The sequence below is a fragment of the Zootoca vivipara genome, chromosome Z1, assembly GCF_965207765.1.
Source record: "Zootoca vivipara chromosome Z1, rZooViv2.hap1.1, whole genome shotgun sequence".
Taxonomy (NCBI): Eukaryota; Metazoa; Chordata; class Lepidosauria; order Squamata; family Lacertidae; genus Zootoca; species Zootoca vivipara.
In genome coordinates, this window is record NC_142583.1 from 18,866,341 (window position 1) to 18,888,104 (window position 21,764).

The 21,764-nt window shown below is 41.8% G+C and overlaps 1 protein-coding gene across 9 annotated transcripts in view; it reads right to left on the bottom strand.

The window, feature by feature from the left end:
* The window catches only part of SLC7A2 (solute carrier family 7 member 2), a 48,982-nt gene extending 34,277 nt beyond the window's left edge, over window positions 1-14,705 (bottom strand). For 4 of the 9 annotated variants that reach the window (XM_088659166.1, XM_088659107.1, XM_088659165.1 and 1 more), the window contains exon 1: window positions 4,476-6,132. In XM_088659166.1, coding sequence (XP_088515292.1) covers window positions 4,476-4,802 — 327 coding nt within the window. In that variant the 5' untranslated portion in view covers window positions 4,803-6,132. Of the gene's footprint in view, window positions 1-4,475; window positions 6,133-14,496 lie in introns of those variants that run through there. The other 5 variants (XM_088659159.1, XM_060278837.2, XM_035112833.3 and 2 more) reach the window with 3 other exon arrangements.
* Between the last annotated feature and the right edge of the window lie 7,059 nt (window positions 14,706-21,764).

A 21,764-nucleotide genomic window follows, 5' to 3' on the forward strand; every position in this document is an offset into this window, starting at 1 on the left:
AGTGATAGAAGTTACTAAAAGTCTGCTGTCCTTTCATGACACCTAAAATCAGCTCCCTGGCACCTGCCTCATTCTACAACCGAAAAGGAAGCCCTTCTACTTACTTACTATGTCTTAAATTGCTTTTAATAAATAACAGTGTTTACCTCTCCCCTAGAGGTTACCAAGTTTCCACTGCAATCCCTTGGGCAAGATTCTACCAAAATTTCTATTTCTAGTTTGGTGCCACTTTGTTACCTCTGTGAAGAAATCGCTGACAGGAGGGCGTGATTAATTCTTATGAACCCTTTACGCCGAGTTTTCCTAATCATGAGGCAGCCACCCACCTGATCGGCAAGTCTATTTTTATGTTCCTTTGAGTGCTAAAGGTGAGAGGGACCAACATTTGGTGGCTTTCCACTTTGCACTACTTCCTAATTTTCCTCTACACCCTTCACTGCCACTTCAGAAAGGTGCCCTCCGTCAAACTCTCTAGCAAGCACACATACAACCACATCTTAAATTCCAACAGATTTATTATGGCACAAGCCTTCACGGGCAAGAGGCCACTCTGAACTCAAAAGAGAGCAACAGCATCTGACAAAATATGTTGCAAGAAACCTTATTAGCTGTGCTGAATTCAGTAGACTTAGGTTGTTTTTTTATGTGAGCGTGCTTAGCATTGCAAAGCCTGTGTTGCGATTAAGTTTACGCTGCATCCGTTTCATTAGGAGTTTAGCCGCGACTAGTTAGGTTGTGCGCCTTGTGAAGGTTTGCATTGTGTGGGACACCTCTCCCCCCTATGAAAGAACAAGGATGCATTTTAGGAGGGCTCTAGGATTCAGTACCGACTGGGAAAGTCAGGTAGCATCAGTTGCCAAGAATGCCTTTTTAACAGCTTGGGCTGGTATGTCAGATGCGATTCTATCCGAGGAGGTCTGACCTGACCACACCGATCCATGCCCTGGTCACATCTATATTAGATGACTGTACTACACTTTATGGAGGCTGCCTTTGATGAGAGTTCAGAAACTTCAAGGGGGTCAAAAACGGAATCCCAATAGAGACACGGTGACACCGTTCTTATGCCAGTTTCATGTCCAGGTCCAATGTAAAATGCTGCTAACTGGGCCCATTTTAAAGCACTGCATTTGACCTTTAAAGCCTTAAACAGTTTTGGTCCTAAGTTATCTGTTGGATTGCCTGTGCCTGCATAATCCTGCCCCATGCATTGGGACCATCCTCAAGTAGCCATCCTCCTAGGTAAGTGAAGGAGGTGCCCATGAGAGAATGGGCTTTCTCCGTGGTGGCCCCACAGTTTACGAACTCTCTCCAGATTTGAGTCATACTGATCTGCTACAGGGATCTCAGAAGGCTCTGAAAATGCCATTTCTTTATATTAACCGTCCAGTTAAAATAGTTGGTACTGTGATTTTATAGTTGGTACTGTTTCATTTAATCTTTATGGGATTTTTTTATCTTATAAAAATTAGTCATTATTCGCTCACACTGTGCTTTAAATGTTGTAAGCCACTTTGGATGGGCTTGCCTAGAAAAACCGCTTCAAAATACAATTAAATAAAAACAAACAAACAAATAAAGTGTATTATCTTCTCTTTAAGGCATTTATGTGCCTCATAGCTGCTGCAGGTATGCATTCTATTCAAATCAGGCTCTCATGGCCCCTAGTAAGAGGGAGAACTGCTAAACAAAAACGTTGCCCAGGATTTGTTCTACTTGCTGCATTTAGCGTGTGATTGCAAATTAATTCTAAGCCTATAATATACAGAGTGATTCAATTCTCCAGAAGGATAACCTTTAACATTAAAAATTAGACACCCGACCCATTTGCGCACTAGCAGACACCTAATCCATTTCTGCGCATTTAATACATAAGATGCCTTGTCAAAATAATATAAAATATCTATTCTGAAGTCGAAGAAACACTTATTTATAACCGAGGCAACTAAAGCCAGAGAGTTCCATTTTCAGGGCGCATTCTTTACTTTAAATAGCACTAAATGTATCAGTAACAGGGTCTGAAATACTCTCTCTCCCCTACCTTCCCCTTTACTCCCCCCTCCCCATCTTGAAAGCAATATTACTTGAACATCCAATTTTCTGGACAAGGTGGAGAAAGGATGGGAATGCAGGTGGATGAAACTCATTCATTTTAACTGCTGCAAGCAATTGGTGTATTTGTGACTACGCTTCCCCTGCCACAACGGTTACCCCCTTGTGAAACACATTGGGAACTTGATCAGAGATTTTGGAACTGACCATGCAATGGCTGCGTCAAATGACCTTCTGTTAACCCAAGCATATGTTGCAATTTTCTCCACCACTTGAAGTATTTGCTGTGCAGAGTACATACAGCAGGGCAGCCAGGACAGTGACATGTGGTTTGCATTTGACACAACAAACAGTCAAGCACGGCAGTTCTTTTCTTCTCTCCTTTTCTGAGGCGCAGTTGGTAAACATTCCGCAAACCATATGCAGTTTTCTGGAAAAATAATGAAGGCTGGAGCTCCTGTTCCGTAGCGCTACGTCTCAGCCAAGTTAGCTGCCAAACAATGGGGTGTTTTTTTCTGTTGAAAGGTTTATTTTAATAAGAATTATCAAGTACAAATGTAATTGAAACAATTGTGAATGCAAAGTTGGGCTTTGGGTAAGAGCAAGCGGAGAACAGGACCCTCCTACCAGTTTAGGGAAGTCCTCTTGAACTCACATTCTTGGCATTCATTTGAAGCACTTTGTACCACTTTGTACCATTTTTAACAGCCATGATGTCTCCCAAAGCATCCTGGGAGCTGTAGTTTGCAAAGGGTGCTGGCCTCATAGAGCTGCCAAGTTCCTCTTGGTGTAACTCCCTTTACTATATATGATGGGACAAAACATTCCCGTTTCCTACAAAGAAATGCTGTTGTTCCTCTTGGCTGCTGCTGCTGCTGCTGGACAGATCATAGCAAGAAACTTCAGCTGGATCAAAATGCAGCAGGAGATATACTGGCTGGGGTTCCACTTAGAATTCATATTTAAAAAGCTGCACTGGTTGCCAGTTCATTTTTGGGTCCAGTTTAAGATGGTCACATTAACATTTAGTTCTAAGTGACTTGGTCCCAAATATCTGGAAAACTGCCTCCTTCCATACAGACTCTCTTAGATGTTAAGCTCAACAGAGAAGCCCTCTTGGCAGTTCCACTGCCTCAGAAGGTTGGGTGGTGGCAATAGATTGGTGGAGCAAGCTCTTAAGTTATGGTTTTCCCACCCCAGAAATGCATTTGGCACCATCTTATTTTCCTGGTTATTATTTGTTTTCAACTTATTTTAATATTGTATTTTTAAAATAGTGTAACCCACCCGGGGACCTTGTACTGAAGGAGGAGAGGAGGTTCTAACTGAGATGTACTAATTGAGATGACGGTTAGCTGTCATTGTTGTCCTATCATACAAGGAACAAGAGCAAAGCTGGGGGGAAAACAAATTAAATTATAATTTTATAAATTTTATAAATAAGTGGAACAGATGATACTGGAGTGTGGTAAAATCATGAGTGACTACTGGCTATATTGATGTTGTGTTTTATGCTGTTTTTAAGTTGTTTTCAATCAATATTTTTATATCTGTTGTTAGCCGCCCTGAGCCCAGTTTTTAAACTGGGAAAGGCAGGGTATAAATAAAATTATTATTATTATTATTATTATTATTATTATTATTATTATTATTATGGCTCAATCAGTAGAGCATGAGACTCTTAATCTCAGGATCATGGGTTCGAGGTGGCTGGACTAGATAGTCCCTTCCAACTCTGCAATTCTATGATTCTATGATGACTGAAGTACCGTAGCACAAAGCTACTTATCTCAATCTTACCCAACCTAGCAATGTTAAGACCTTCCAAAGAGTCTACTGTAGTGTTTGGACATGTTTAAAAACTGAAAATTGCTTTGTAAGAATGGGAAATGCAATAATGAACCTAACGGAACACAAAACAGCATGGGTTTTTTTGGTGGTTTTTTGGTCCACTTTACGAAAAAGAGCAGTTGCAGTTAAGAATCATAACAGCAGAGTGATTTCACACCTGCCTTCTCTGCTATTCAGAGACTTAACACTCAACTATGATTTATCATTACATGGAGAAGTCTTGGGCTCATGCTCTTCCTTTTCCTCCTCCGGCATGGCCACAAGGAGAGCATAAGGCAGGGGCGCAAAACCTATTTCAACCCAAAGGTCACATTCCTTTTTTGGACAACCTTCTGAATACCACATTCCAGTGGTGATTAGAGCAACCAATGTATATTTTAGCTTTATACAGCAGGCTAGTTTCCACATGCACTCACACACCCCTCTCTACCCTCCATCCGCACAAGCACTTTCCCCTCTGGCTTCTCACCAACAGTATGTGGCCCCTGGGAGGATGCCCAGAAGCGAATCCAGCCTTCAGGCTGAAAAAGCTCCCCACCAGCCCCATACTAAATGTTAAAGCCACAACCAACCTTTGCTTTCAAGCACCGCAGTAACTGACCGCTGTATTTTAATTCAAGTTTTAAATAACGTGGTCGAAAGGATCTCCCTTGGGTGGGGGAAATGGCCCGTTGTGGTATCAGTGAACGATGTGAGAGGTTTGACAATATCTGAAATGCAATATCAGCAGGGTCACTATAGTGATTAGGATATTTTTTTTCTTTCAGATTCTTTGCAACACTTGGCCAACATCTTGGTTGACATAAGAATCTGAAGTCTTCATCTGCAAATACTTTCAGATATGTTACTGAACATAACAGCAAGACTCTTTTGTTCCTTGAAACTGAAGCAACCTGCATTTTCCCCTTTTACGAAATTTGAGTCCAAATACCTGTTCCTAGAGTAAGAAGATCTTGACTGAGTTCACACATAACACTAAGCTAAACAATGATTTAGCAAGCCTGACAGGCCACATTTAGAAAATTGTGACCACTTTGCTCCTTCCTTGGTCCTGCTAGTGCAGCACTACTAAAAACGTTTTACATGTGAACCTGGACTTTTGGTTTGTATCACCCAAGTAAACCAAAAGAAGGAAACACAACTTGGCTACTGTTTGTGGATTGTTTGGAACAAGACAAACCATAAGTCTGGGTTTGCACATATAATGGTAAGTCAAACCATGACTTAGCTTCTAATAGCAGCAGGAGCAGTGCAAAAATCCGGTTGCAGGTTGGCTTAAACCCTGACATATAAACCCTGACATATGTCCTACAAATAAACACAAAATAGATCACATTTTCCTGATACAACAAAACTTTATATTGCAGGGGAAAGTTGTCATAATTCCAATCTCAAAAAGGGGAAGAGAAGAAATTTTATTCCTTAATCGCCCTGAATTGGAAAATGCTAAGTTTTCATAAAATAAATATTGAAAACATCTTAAATAAGTTAAGTAACACCATACCCCATGTTTAAATTGTACTCTTTGTCAAATACAAAAAGTACACAAATTTGATACACTAGCACCCAGATTAAAACCTTGATTTTTCAGCATCTCATCTTTACCTGAAAAAATTAATGTTTAATATAAAAATGGTTTTTATACCCTTTTAAACATGAACAAGGTACTAATTAGAATGAATGTTTTTTATTCTACTTACAGCAGGAAAACTGGTGAACAGTCTCAGAAACCATTATGGTAAGGATTTTATATCACAAGTGCAAAGTCCAACGTGTGACAAAGTTTTGGTACTAGATGACCCATGAAAAATCCTGATAAAATCCAGCAGAGGATGATTTTGGACATCTGTCAAGAGATTCTGAAAAAGATTTCCTATACCCAAAACTCAGAGAGGACCAAATTATAAGAAAATTTTTATTGATTTCCATTTAAAAATCACAGTGCACAACAATAAATCACAATATGCAGAAGTACACACAAATAAGGATATATACCTCGTCTAACAAGCTCAGGGACGACGAGACAAGGAAAAAGATAAGTCAGGGGAAAAGCTATAAAAAAGAGGGGGGGAAAAAGGGGGGGGAAAGAAAAAAAAAGAAAAAAAAGGGGAATAGAAAAAAGAAAAAAGAAGGGTTGAGGTTTAACTTCCAGTTACTTCTCTGTATCTCATCAATTACATTCATTTTCATGACACGATTCTTAGTTTATCTACAGCATTGGTCTTCAGATGTTCTGTTTTGGGCTCAGGTATACTCTGCTGGTTGGCTTAATTATTTATTATTTAATTTGATTCTAGGTATTCATAAAATATTCTCCATTCCTTTTTGGTTTTCTGTTTCATCTGTCCTCTAATCCTTCCTGTAAATTTTGCAAGCTGTGCATATTCTTTCATTAACGATTGCCATTCGAGTTTGCTGGGTATGTTGTTATTTTTCCAAATTCTCGCTAGCAGAATTCTTGCCGCCACTATTCCATACATCATCAGCGTTCTGTTAGCGTTCTTTACATTTTCTGGTATTATATTCAATAAAAACACCTCCGGTTTCTTTTTAAATGTTATTTTTGTCATTTTCTTAAGTTCCTCATAGATCATACTCCAATATTTGTTTATCATGGGACATTTCCACCACATATGTATCTGTGTACCTGCTTCTGTTCCACACCTCCAGCATTTATTGGATTGGCTTTTGTACATTTTGGCTAATCTATCTGGTGTTTGATACCACCTGTACAACATTTTTAAGATGTTCTCTTTTAGGTTGTAACAGGCGGTAAACTTCATGTCCTTTTTCCACAGCCTCTCCCATTGCTCCATGAGAATGTTATACCCAAAATCTTGGGCCCATCTCACCATTGATGTTTTGGTTTGTTCTTCTATAAGGTCCCACTCGAGCAATAAATCATATATCTGTGAGATATGTTTCCCTTCTTTATTCATTAAGATTTTTTCAAATTTAGATTTTACTTTAGCAATACCCAATTTTTTGTCCTCATTAAATCTTTGATTTATTTCAAAATATTGGAGCCATACCGAAAGGTGATCCTTGATTTCCTCATATTGTTTCAATTTAATTTCGTTTTGATTTATTTCCAATAAGTCATGGTAGGACCAAATTAATTGTGCAGGCTTACACTCCTGTCACTCCAGGAATTTTAAAGGTTGTCTGGTGCAATTTGACTATCAAGCCTTCTAGGTTTTCATTACTCTGGTATTTTGTTATTTAACCATCCTTGATATTTTACACTCCATATACAAACAATGCCCACATCTGCATGCAACCCTAAGCCATAGTCAAAGTCAGTAAGCAGACAACAAACTATGACTTATTTTTGTTAAAAAACCATACTTAAGCACTGCACTGTATTCAGACGCAACACTAAGCCATGGCTTATTAACTACAGTAATGTTCATTTAAACCAGGGGTAGGCAACCTAAGACCCAGGGGCCAGATATGGCCCAACTGCCTTCTCAATCCAGCCCGCAGATGGTCCAGGAATCAGCGTGTTTTTACATGAGTAGAATGTGTCCTTTTATTTAAAATGCATCTCTGGGTTATTTGTGGGACATAGGAATTCGTTCATTTCTCCCCCCCCCCCAAAAAAAATACAGTCCGGTCCACCACATGGTCTGAGGAATGGTGGACTGGCCCATGGCTGGAAAAGGTTGCTGACCCCTGAATTTTAAACCATTGTTCAAACTAGGTATATAAAGTTCAAAAAAGAGTGCATAAAATTGCTGTTCGATTCTCTCACATCTTCTTGTTGGCATCCGTCTGTCTCAGGAGACTATGGAAGAGTGCGCCTTCAAAGTTAAAATCAAACTGCTAGAGAGTTACAGTGCCTGCTGTAGCTGTAGAGAATGATATGGGAAAGACATGTTTTTTATTGCAGGTAGGGCAGATGAAGGCATCCACAATGGCTACCCCTAGTTTACTACTAGCACTTCACCATGATTGAAGTAGGCTCTTTGGATCCCAGCCATTATTCCTAAGTCTTGTTAAAGTTTTAAATACAGTGGTACCTCGGTTTATGAACACAATTGGTTCCGGAAGTCTGTTCATAAACTGAAACGTTCATAAACTGAAGCGAACTTTCCCATTGAAAGTAATGGAAAGTGGATTAATCTGTTCCAGACGTGTCCGCGGAGTACTCAACCTGAAGCGTACTTAACCCGAAGCATGGGTGTAATTGGTTCCTGAAGTCTGTTCATAAACTGAAGCGTTCATAAACTGAAGTGAACTTTCCCATTGAAAGTAATGGAAAGTGAATTAATCCGTTCCAGATGGGTCTGCAGCGTTTGAAAACCGAAAATTCGTAAACCGAAGTGTTCATAAACTGAGGTCCCACTGTATATAGAAGGGAACAGCAGCATGGTTGGAACTGTCCAGCTTAACTAGAGAGACTGCTGTTGTGGTAATCGAAGCTAAAAGCAATAGTGACATACTAGAAAAGTGACTTTCTTGCTCACACAGATGAAACTTTAATCAATTATGGTTGAAAAAATATCAAATATAATACTGGAGACTATCAAAGCAACTCAGAATACCTTCTATGCCAGTTGTATTGAAATTACACCAAAACAATGCACTAAGAGCAGCAAGAACCTCCAATTTTCATGCCATGCTTTCTCACCAGTCCACAACACTCCAGAAAGGTCCCACTAGCTACAAGGGATAATGGGAAATTATCAGATATGATTTTCAAATCTGATTTAATTAGGTGGGAGGCACATAACAAAAGGAAGCAAGTATGAAGCCTTGGTTTTCAGCAGGTTAATTCTGCATCACTCATCCGTGGACAAGAAAGTGCATCGTCAACAGTAATTTAATGCAAGTTTTGTTCTTCTTTTGTATGGTTCACTGAACTAAGTGCAACCCCATCTGTCACTACATAGGGTAAGAAAAACAGCCAAACTGATAGAAATCTCACTTCAACATTGCTGAAATCATGTTCTTCAGCGCCTAAATAAACAACCATACACCATAGTTCTAAAGCCAGTTCTATATCTAGATTTCAGATGTTCATCAAGAAAAATAAAACTATATAAAACTAACATTTATCCAAATTATATTTACACTTAGAATTGTTTTTATGAGAAATAAAAATATATAATTATATACCGAATAGTATGGTCTCAAAAGTTTCAGTTTCAACAACTTCACCTGTCCCAGGTAAAGGTAAAGGGACCCCTGACCATTAGGTCCAGTCGTGGCCGACTCTGGGGTTGCGCGCTCATCTCGCATTATTGGCCGAGGGAGCCGGCGTACAGCTTCCAGATCATGTGGCCAGCATGACTAAGCCGCTTCTGGCAAACCAGAGCAGCACATGGAAACGCCGTTTACCTTCCCGCTGTAGCGGTTCCTATTTATCTACTTGCATTTTGACGTGCTTTCGAACTGCTAGGTTGGCAGGAGCTGGGACCAAGCAATGGGAGCTCACCCCGTCACAGGGATTCGAACCACCGACCTTCTGATCAGCAAGCCCTAGGCTCAGTGGTTTAACCACAACGCCACCTGGGTCCCTAATATACTGAATAGTATGGTCTCAAAAGTTTCAGTTTCAACAACTTCACCTGTCCCAGACCAGGTGTGAATCCAAGAGAACAAAATGACACAGCTCTGCTTTACATTCTAAACCAAGAAACCTCACTTTGTGTCTTGATTTTGAGATATTGAATCACAATCAGTAAAAACACCCTTCACACTTTCTTGCTACTTGCTTCTACAGAATTGCTCAGGGTCAAATGACAAAACACACCATAGGAGTGTTCTTGGAATACATTTTACAAAAGGATTCCTCTTTGCAGGAATATACAAAACAATCCCTATCCCAAGTTGTGCAGTGTTTTGCTCTGTTCATACGGTACGTGTTAACTATGGCTTGATGCTATCTTTTAATGAGGCTCCATTCTTTCCAGGTGCAAAACAATGGCAAAAGAACAGGGGGTAATGTTTTGTGAAGTGTTATTATCAGTTGACAGCACCCATGTCACATGTGAAATCTCTACAAGTTAACCACAGCTAACTTCTATTGAAATCAATGTGACTTAAGTTTACTATTATTCAAGTCCCCTTCCATTGCTTTCAAATTCAACTTAGCTGCAGCCAATCTTCGTGCAATATTCATTATTAGGTTGCATACAAAATACTGCCATTCTGAAAGAAGAACCTTGAAGCCAGCAACCATTAAACCTGCAGGGTCTGTAGACATGGTACATTCCATGTTAGGTATTCCTTTCCCTACAGGGGCTTAACAGCTCAAGGGGCAGTGCTCCAGCAGCACCCAGTGCATCAATTGCATTATGCTGTTCCCACTAAAATATGTACAGGAATATGATTTGAACTAAAAAAAAAATCCATTTACATTTTTTCCTTAATAAAATGTTCCCTGTGATTAATATTTCTTTAACAAAAAGAGATGGGTGGGCCTCTGTTGTATCTGGTACTTTCATGTTATTGCGGCTGCTCTTATTAGATGTTTTACACATCTGCCAGGCATCTCCAGAAGATGCAGAGGTGGGCAAAAGATAGATCAGGATCTGCTGGTAGAATTCTGTGGTAGATCACTGGGTGATTTCCAGTAGATCAAGAAAGATGCATGATTCACAACTGGGTAACAACAGGAACAAAATTAGTCTCCTTCCCTCCCTCAAAAAATTATACATTACTGGTGAAATTAAGAAAACATAGTGGTGAGGAACTGGACTGGATTGGAAGCCTTGCAAGTTATGTTTGGGTATTCAAAATAAATTCTTGGGCTCAGTATCCTACCTATATGTCTTTTGCACCAAGCTCTGGTTGGTGGATCTTGGTGGACCTCTAATAATTACACCTGAAGTCTGCCTATCCCTGTCTTAACTTTGCCAAGTGTAAGAGATAAATTTAAAAATATAAGAATATTTGACAAACACGGTTGCCAACTTTTTCCTTACAAGGTTCATATGTGTTAATAGCTATGCAACAAGCTAAAATGTATACAATGAAGCATTTTGTCCAACATGCATATGCAGTCAAGGGAAAGCTTCACCTGTTGAATTTCTACTTGTGATGCAGCTGTTTAAGCACCACAATTCTGCCCGAAATAAAGTTGGCAACCTTCCTCAAAAGCAAGTAGCACCAGTTTTAAACAGAATTGGTTTCCAAGTGCTCATTAATTTTAACCAAAGCAACAGGGTATACAACTCAGTAAAATCAATGGCATGACTCCCATATACTCTTAACAGATCTGGAATACATTCACTGTAAGCATCTTGCATAACATGGTTAATGAACTTTTAACTACTGCAACATTTTCAGATATTTTGGTTTTTTCATCACAATGGGGTGATAAAACAAAAGCCCAATTCCATTATCAGTTTGTTTAACTAGACAGAAACACTATTGTCACCAGTCCTGAAAGATGCAAAGCACTTTCTCCTGGCCTGTAAATACGATACCGTACTTACCTAAAAAACAAAATGTGCAAAGAGGCCCTGCTAGGAGTGAATGCTTGCCTTTTTCAGCCCACGGTTTCCACTGAATACAAGCTGTTCAAGAAAGCTGCACCAGCTGCTTGCTTTGTTGAAGCACAGCCAATTTAGCACAGCTTTCAGATTCTGCTCAAAATTTCTTGTCAACTGACCAAAAAGTGCAAACGTAGGAAAGAAGGGCCCCAGCAGGGGTATATGACACTGACTTGTGGCCTGAAGAAATGTTCTTTGGGTACATAAGTGGTCATTATTTAACACCCTACTGCTTGCTGCAGAAATAAAGCAAAACGCAACACATGTAAACAAACACACACATGCACAAAGTGGGCGTTAGTTATGCGCATGCTAATTACACTACTCTGTTCACTTCATGTGAGCGTTAAAATGCATGTTGCAGTATAAATAATAGAATATGATGGCGCAAGGTTTGATGCAAGGGCTACATTATGCTGCAGAACTGATCCATTTGTTTGCCCTCCCCCAGAAGAAGAGAAGACTGAGCACTGAAAACACAGGAAAGATATTATCTCTGAAAATCTTTCAATAGAGGACAGCCGTTTCTGTGTACACTGCGTAGTAGCTCCACAACAAGGGCAGGTAATGAAGCACTGTCAGGGGCTGTTACCGTCCTATTTGAATTGTTTTCCTTACTATTATTCTTCCTTTCAGCAACCTAGCAGGGCAGACATAGCCTCAGCTTTCTCCCATCTAAGGTTGCATCTACATAGCACAATATGAAGTTGTGCCAAACCGAGAGCAGCTCTATGCCAATTGCGCAATGTCAGAAGGCATTTCTAAGTTTGGGAAGATGGACAACCAAGAGACCGCCGTCAAATATTCCATTAAGTCAAAGAGCACCCTTGTATAGTCCTAAATTGTTGTGGATCTCTAATGATCTAGAGCAGACCATGCACAGTTCATCATTGCCTGTCAAGGAATAAATTATACTAGAGCATTACTAGAAATTGTGAATAACACAGGACTGCCACACTAAATGGCAGCCCTGTATCAAATTCTCCTTGCAGTGTGTAACAATGGACACATGTGACATATCAGATCTCATTGTTAGTTTTCCCTTACATACACACCACAGCAGAAACAAAGGATGTGTTTGCAACCAAGGGCACACACACACACGGTACAATGTCAAGTGTTTTCATTCCTGCGTATTATGGGGTTTTCGTTTTTAGCACAGTCCCCTTTTCCTCATCCAATTTCACCTTCACACATTTACAAAACTGGCCTAGGTCAGCTTGAGTTTCATGCTTGAAGCCTGAAAGGATTTCCACTCATTTTCACAAGCCGTGCAGCTTATCTGGTCTGGGGATAAATCAGGGCTCCCTATGTTTTTGGTGGCCAAATTTATGCTTGCCAAAGACCCACCACCACACTGAGCTTCAGAGGCATAACAGAGTACCTCCAAGGACCAGTGCAATTTGGAGATCCTGCAATTTGGAGATCCTGAAAGTAGCGCAGCAGGTTTTGACGATGGCATATGAGCTCTTACAACAATGCTGGCAAGGGGGGGGGGGGAGTTTCAGCCACCTTTAAATCACACTTTCAGTTAGAGCTGGATGTTTTGGTGCTTTACCTTGCCCAGCTGAGGCAAAGCCTGAGAGGTTTAATTTTGCAGTGTGTACGGCAGTGCATTCCTGCCACAGTCTTTGCATGAATGGCACATACTGTCATGAGGTAAAACTATAAATATACATTGCTACCAGCCTGAACCAGCTCAACCCAGAAAATGTGACAGAATCAGCCCCCCACCCCACCCCAAGCTGTCCTTTACAACATCAATAACACTAACCAGGGATAGCAAACATAAACAACCAGGGAAAGGAAAAAGAGAGAGAACGAGGGAGCTTGCTAGCTTATTTTTAGTTTGCATCCTACTAACATACATCTTCCTTTTTGGGCTCCCAGAAGCCCCGATTCAGGTTTCAAGCCACTTTGTCTGGAGTACTCTAGTCTACGGGCCCCACTGCAGCTTCTTCCGAGACAAGTGGCTTAGGAACACGCACCCAGGTAGTAAGTGCTTCAAAATCAGTAGAAAGTGCAATCGATATGAACGTTTGCAAAAGGAGAAGGTACTACGTACTACTAAGGTCACCACCTTTCCTCCTGGCAAGATTCCTGAATCTTCTGCAGGCGTCAGGGTGGGCAGAGACTCAACAAGCACAGGCGCAAAATTTCACTGGCGGGAGAAGAGGCCCTCACTGAAGTTCGCCTGTCCTGCGGCTATTAATGGCACAGGGGTTGCTCTGAACTGGGGGCGGGGGGGGGGGGCGAGGAGCGTGTGTGTTATCCTTGCAGGCATCTCTCTCCCACACACAACAGTCCAGCATAGACAGCTCAGTTGGTCAAAGCAGGCATAGACAAACTCGGCCCTCCAGGTGTTTGGGGACTTCAGCTCCGATCATCCCTGACCATTGGTCCTGTTAGCTAGGGACGGTGGGAGTTGTAGTCCCAAAACATCTGGAGGGCCGAGTATGCCTATGCCTGGGTTAGAGCATGGTGCTGACAACACCCAGCTTACAGGTTCGGTCCCTGTATGGGACGGCTGCAAATTCTTCCCGGCTAGATGGTCCTCGGGGGTCCCTTCTGACCCTACAATACTAGAATTCTAATGGACCAACACTGGGATAGAGCATAGTGCTGACAATGCCCAGGTCGCAGGTTTGATACCCGTATAGGGAAGCTGCAAATTCATCCCAGCATGGCAGTGGGTTGGGCTAGATGGTCCTTGGGGTCCCTTCCAACTCTACCATTCTATTACGGCAGAATGCGATAATTAAGGAAACTTAGCAAGCTGCCCACATGCCCGAAGTGCCAACTAATGCACACACGCCCGACACGGCGGCGGCGTCGACACCACCCACCCTTCCATATCGCGACTTCTGCAGGGGCAGCGATGTTGCCTAGAAAGCGTCGCGCGCCTAAAAGGAGATCCTCCCGTCCCGTCCCGTCCCCTCGCGAGGAAAAGTAACCCATTCCCACGTGCACTGGCCAAACAAACGCGCGGCTTGCAAAAGGGTATCCCACACATACACACACCCTTGACGGGAAGCACACACACACACACCCCAAAAAAACCAACCAGCAACTCGCTTCACAATCTGCACACCTCACAACAGCTCCAGCTTCCCGCCAGTTCCAGAAAAGACGCCCATAGAAGGAGGCGGTAGCGGGGGAAGGAAGAGGACCGAGAGGGCGGGAAAGAAGGGGACTTCCACTCACTGGAGCCGGGCGGCCAAAGGAAGAAGAGGGCGAGCGGGAGGGCGAAGTCTCTGGAGAGGAGCCTGTTGCTCGCTTGCTGCTCCCCGACGAGCCGCCTCGCGCGCGGGAGTTTCCCTCAGAAATAGCCCCCCCCTGTACCCCGCGGCCAGCCCCCTCCCAACTTAGAACGGCCGAAGCCCCGCCCCTCCCCAACGCCTCCCTCGCTTTCCACGGGGAGCTCGGTCTGCGCGCGGGCCCGCCCAGCTCTCCCAGCCAATGGGTGGAGGAGGAGGAGGAGGCGGCGGCGGCCCTTTGCCGCTGCTTGCAGACCTCTGGAGCCTGGGGAGCGGGCGGCAGGCAGCCAAGGTGCCGTCGGAGGGATGCGCCGTGCATTTCTTCCCCATGCATTTCTTTGGGGAGGGGCGCTTTGGAGCCCGCACGCGTCGTGCGCGCACGTCGGGAGGAAAAAAGCAGGGAGACGGACGGACACACAATTAAAATGAATTGACTTGTTGAAGGCCTGGAGATTAATAGCGTTGGATCAGTCCTGTGGACATCTTGCTTGAAGCTGCACTGAAGGTGCAAAGGCTGGGTCTGCGCGGTTGCGACCCAGATGCGCGATTAGATGCTGCAGATCTCACCGTATCTCCTCAGAAGGAAGTCCTATCAGTGCCGGATTTATGTACTGTATAAGCTAAACAAGCTATAACTTAGAGTCCCACCATAGCTGCCAAGTTATCCCTTTTTTTAAGGGAAATTCCATTATGCTGAATAGGCTTCCTCGCGAGAAAAGGGAAAACTTGGCAGCTATGAGTCCCACTCTCTTGGCCCCCAAAATTTTAAAAGGAAAAAAAACCTGGATGTAAATTTCCAAAATATAAGAAAAAAAACAATTTAAAGCTTAATAATTATTTCACTATTCATATACTTCTTAATTGTATTTTACTATTACAGGTAATATACTTCTTAATTGTATTTTGAACCCTGGGCTCCCAGGTCATAGTCTGGCATTCTAACCACTATACCACACATCCTTCCAGAATGGCTGAGGCTGCTTATCTGGTTATTTTACTCAAAACAAAATAAAAAAAAATCCTTCCAGTAGCACCTTAGAGACCAACTAAGTTTGTCATAGGTATGAGCTTTCGTGTGCATGCACACTTCTTCAGATAGGTGCTAAGGTGCTACTGGAAGGATTTTTTTATTCTGTTTTGACTGCGTCAGACCAACACGGCTACCTACCTGTAACTGGTTATTTTACTGTAAGGTGAATCAGAGACTGGCCCTATTTAAAAATGAAAACTAGATTACAAACAAGTTTCTATGCAGTACTGTACCTGTATTTCTTTTCACCCTTATATACAATACAGTGTTATTTGTATAGAGGGGGGAAGCCTTAAGGAGAGAAGAAGGGCTACATGTTAGAATGTTTGCAATATATAGTCTTGATTGAGCAACCTTGCAAAGGTGCATCCAGTCTTGTGGGGAAACCAGCTTAATTATGCAGCTGCTTGGAGAGCTTTAACTCAGGCATTTGTCAGGCTTCATTCACTACAAAACCCAAAATCTGGGATCCCTTCAAAATGGGTGCCAAAGTTTTGAAGTTGTTTTGCAGCACTTTGCAGTGACAACCCCGTGTTTTGCAGTGCCCTACAAATGGAGTAATTGATACAGCAAACCTGGGTTCATAGCTAATGCCCCAAAACGGAACATTGTCCGATTCACTCTACAATGGCAAAAAACTTTGGCAAAAAGTTATGCAGCGTTTTGGTTACCCTTTGACCCCAGGTATGAGTGGCTATTATTGCTCCATTTGTGGGACATTGCAAAATGTGAGGGTTTCGCTACAAAATGCGGCAAAATCTTTGCCAAAGTTTGATGCTACTTTGGAGTGAATGCTGGATTTTTGCTGCAAAACTGCAAAACAACTGCAAATTTTGGCAGCAGCTTCAAGGGGATCCCAGATTTTGGGGTTCATAGTTAATGAAGTCCATTTGTCCCCCAGTCTGCCACATACTCTATATCTGTGCATAGAAGGGTTAGCTAAAAACACACTGTCAGATCTAATTGGTCTAAAAAGCACTGCTCTAACATACTTCAAAGGGTCCTTTTGACTGTGCACAGCAACTTAGAAGGATTACAGTGCTTACCCTTTCAGTTAAAATTCTTTTTGTCACGAAAGATCAGACACTAGAAGCTCTCAGGTTTAGCCTAGACCGATTTTATCCATACTATTATAATCCCTTTGATAAATGTTATACTGCATATTTAAATCCTTTGATGTACTTCAGAGTTAACATGAGGTTTCTTTCTCATGCATTCTATGCAGCACCCAACTGTTAAAACAAAATATGCCGTGTTACTGTGCCTAAATATTTTTATTCCTTTAAATGACTTGTAATCCTGTCACTAAACTCTGCCCACATTTCCCCTTGATTTCTGTCTGTAATGATAAACATACAGTTGCCAGCAGACAGTCTGATTGGTTTACCCACCCAAACAAGAATGCAGGAAAACCGTTTTGCTGGTAAGAAAATATATGATTTACCTTTCATTAGTCAGCCCGCAGACCCTCTCTTACACCCCATACACCCCATCGCTGCAGTACCCTATTTCTCCATCCCATTTGAATCTCCCTGCTAAAGTGGTCATCAGTACTTTTTGACTGTGAGATAATATGTGCAGTTTCTAACATCACTATGCTATTTGAACTCTGGCCTTTGTCCTTCAGGCTAACAGCCAGGGAGTGGGAGGGTCGTTCCACTCATTTGCTTTCTAGGACAGAACCACTTCCTTTGTTACCTTAATGGTCCATATGTAGGGGCCATTACCAAGAAACTTGCATGGCTATTTCAGCAATTGAATCCTAGTTGGATCCAGGAATTGTAAGGGACTCTGGCATACAGCCTACTCCCCCCTGCCAAACTCAAAACACTATAAATCATGCCAGTGCACTGCAGGTGAGGGTAACTGAGGTTGAGAATTGGTGGCTTGCTTAAGGCCATGCAGGGAGTTCATGGTACTCTCTCTGTCTCCTAGACATTGCACAACATAAGCTAATTTGTGGTGATATGTTGAACCGGAATGACGCAGCGGATAACCAGGGAAAACATCCCTCTGCAGGGTAAAGTGTGTCTAACACCAGCAGGCTGCATCTGTTTAGCTGGGCCTCCTCCACCCCCTTCTCCACCCCTTGAGGGAAATGTTATTCAGAATCAATAATGTCTGCAAGGAGAAAATAATGTCAACCAGTACATCTCTTTTGGATAAGAAGGCAATGCCCTTTGGGGCATGCTACAAATTTATTTGGCAGGACAACAAGAGCAATTTTAAACTGGGCTGACTGAATCATAGCGACCCACTAGATAAATACAAGATTTTATTATCCAGGACAGTGTGTCCTTTAACCTTTTCTGAATATGCACACACATATTGTGGCAAAAAAACAACAACACCCTGAACAGAGACAAAAACCAAGTACTGTAGTGTGAAATAAATTTTGTGAAAAGATCTGCTTATGGATTCTATGCGGTTGGTTCGAAAAACCAAATAAGCACATAAAATAAATTGTTGTAGCTGCAACTTATCTCCATGTACTTTGAAGCAGTTCTGCTGTTTCTGCTAGGATTACTCATGAGTAAGCAGGTTTCAGATTGCAAGCTGTGGAAGGCGAAATCAGTTTGCACTAGATTTTATAAATGTCGGCTACCTCCGGTAAACATGCATAGACCTAGACTGTAAATATCACAAGCCATTGAAACTAATTATAAGACATTAACAAATGTGTATATTTGCCATTAATAATCAAGGGTAGTGGTCAACTGAGTTTTACTTAGAGTAGACCCATTGAAATTAATGAGTGTAACTTAGTTATGTTTATTAGTTTCACTGGACTTGCTGTCAGTAAAACTTAGTTGTAGACCACCCTAATAATTTTCCCACAGTATCAAGTGTTGGTGTATATGAAATTTGGATCCCTCCCCTGAGCCCACCCTGACGTATATGTTTGTTTTTTTTTCTATTCAAAATGTGCAAATCATTCCTTCCCATAGAAAGAGAACAAGAGATGTATTGCATGGTTTAGCAGATAGGCTTGCAGTACACTGCGTGTTTTGCAATTTAAAGTACCCCTGGGAATGAAAAAAGGAGGTTTATGAGGGGGGTAGGGTAACAGGAAAGGTGCAATCATCATCTCGCCAGAGACAGAGCAAACAACAGTAGCAGCACATGTGTAACACATTGAGCAATTAGGTATTTTTAAACATAGCTCGAATCGATGCAATGTCATTGCCAATGAAGCTGCACAGACCCACCTAGGTAGAAGGTATAATTTTGTATATTTGTGGGCTTCAATAAATGGCTTTGTTGCTGCAGCTGCTTCCTACATTCAAACTCTGCTAGCTTTCTGCTGGTTTAAAACAGTGTTTAAGCAGGAGCTTTTCATTTGATCCAAATAGCAATGCTGTCTGAATGAATGCATCTGTGTAGAGGGCAAATGTGGGCTGAGATGATGAAGCAAGAAGTGATGATAGGTCGAAAACAGGTGACGATGTACTAATATTTGCCCTCTCTCCCACAATAGTTTAGTTTAGCCTCCCTCAATCTTGTGCCCAAACAGATATTTTAGCTGTGCTGGCTAGGGCTGATGGAAGCTGTAGTCTGGAGCAAATGAAGGACTTCAGATTGGAGATGGCTGGTCTAAAACATGAGGTTAGATCTCATGCTTTCACCTGAGTGTGTCTCTTGTCTAAATGAGTCATTTGAATCCATCTCTTCTTCAACTTCTCTCCATTTGTGACACTCTATGGCCTGGATTGCCTAGGTCAGGGATGGGACCTAGGTTGGTTGGATGGCACCTTGTATGCCTCCTTCCAGCAAGTCGTGCAGCCCAGCTGGTGCCAAATGTATTATTCTGCTTTCCTTTGGAACACATCAGTGAGGCTGGGGCTGGTGGTGGCGGGTCTTGTCGTTTGGGCAGCCCAGGACCTCCACACACACTGCCCAGGCTAGCACCCCAGGGAGGTCACTTTGTCACTGCTAACACAGCGGTTTGACTTCACCTGCAGAGGTGCACTCCATTGTCTCTCAAGACAGATGGATGCCAACAACAACTGTTATCCTTGCCAAAAAGATTGGCCACCATTGTTCTATTTAACTTATTGTTTCTTTACATTCAACCACATTGTTATAATTGTTTATTTTTGTTGTTGCTGTTGTTGCTATTAGTATTCTATGTGTACGTATATTAGATAGGTTGCCTTAAAAAAAAAGAAACAAAGATGAAGGAGCACATAGATACAGAGGCCATCTTTGCAGAATCTTCCCATCTCTCCCATCTTGTACCTCTTATCTTTGGTGGGAAATTAATATGACAGTCATTGTCCTTGTCAACATTTCTCCCAGCTGACAATTGAGCACATCTGTGTTGGAGAAGTCATGAGGGATTATCAAGATCAGATTGTGACAGTTTTGTTGTTGTTGGGCTTTTGGGTTTGTTTGTTTTTTTACTATTGCAAAGAAAAGCTGATATTTGAACGAGCGATTCCCACAGGAAAATATACCCATATCAGTTGTGAAGGCCAAGGAGCCTTGGTGCCCTTAGAGAAGAGTGTATAAATATATAGTTTAATGCTCTTTTCAAACAAAGTTTGACATTTGTTAAGAATATTGGGAAGCAAGTTGGCCAAGTCCCGAAGGTCTATCCCAGCCAACAGAAGGTCAGAGTGAGAAACTCATTGCACTAAAAATGAAGAACATGTTCTTTAAGAATTATCCCCAAGGCAAGTCATCTGAATGCTGAAGGTTTCTAATGGCAATGGGAAAATGGTAGCAACAGTTATTAAGATATATAATCAATCTGACCGGCCTGGCCAGGACACCTTTCCTTTTATATCTTGCATGTTCATTGCAGTATCTGGGCTTGATGAGGCCGGTGACCCGTCCTGAGGAATCACACACCTCCTTCCCAAGCTAGTGAGCCCCACCTGGGATGTGGGTCCTTGCCTGCCTTAGCCTCCTAGAGCATACCTCCCACAATCCTGCAATCAGAATAATTCAACCAAAATAACCAAAATCAATGAGGTCCATGCTGTGAAGTGAATTGATGGGGGGAATTCAACTCTCCCATCTTCTGCGCCAGCTGCCAGCCACATGCTGTGATCATGCCTCAAGGTAAGATTGCCATATTTTGAAGAGCAAAAAAGCAGACACGTTTACTATTTTTACAATCTTAAATTGAGTGTGCTCTTCCTCCTCCCTTCCCTGCCTCATTATGTTATTATTTATTTCCCCCAAAAGAAGTATTTCCTTCCTCTTTTCTTTAAAACCATTGTTTAAGTTATTGGCTTTCCCAGAGTTTTTGTGGTGATGCTGCAGCTGTACCATCCCAGAGATGGTAAATTCAGCAACAATGATGTCCATATTGGTGGAGAAATTACTTGGGAAGGGTAATGTGCATATTTCATGCTAGATTCAGCCTTGGTCTTTCACTGATGCTTCTGCTGTTGTTTTGAGTTTGTTTTACTTTATTGTTTTAAATGTAGATAATACAAACACAGGTAATATACAATATATCATTATTATTTTCATGTTGCAAATAAAATCTAAGGGCTAACTTTTACAGGGCATCTAAGGGCTAACGTTTACAGGGCAAGTAACAGAAATAGGATATAGAGAGTATAAATTGTATAAATTGTGTCCAAACACTGTCTTTTTCTCTTTTACAGGTACTGTAAGTGGATTGCATTCAGTTCCCTTAGCTTAGAACAACGTCCCAAAAAGCCAAGAAAGTTAACAAAGTAGAGTTCAAACGAAGTTGGCTTCTCTGTCCTACTTAGAATGCAGAGGGCAGATGATAGCATACTGTATATATATTATTATGAAAGCTGCCTGATAAGGTGAACTGACTTGTGATTTTGCTGCTGTTATTAGGGACTAGAATATTATCACAATGATATATCTGAAGAGAGGAATACATAGATTTATCTCCAGTATTTCTGTTGCAAATGTAAATGAAGCCAACTTTTCGATAACAAATACTGTATATGTTATTTTAGATAAATCCTGGAATCCTGAAGTGGTCTGAGCAACATTACATTTTGTGGGGAATGACCCACAGGAATGTCTTTGTGGGGTTTGGAAGGCAAAGCTTCAAAGAACAATAAAAAATTCAAGAAC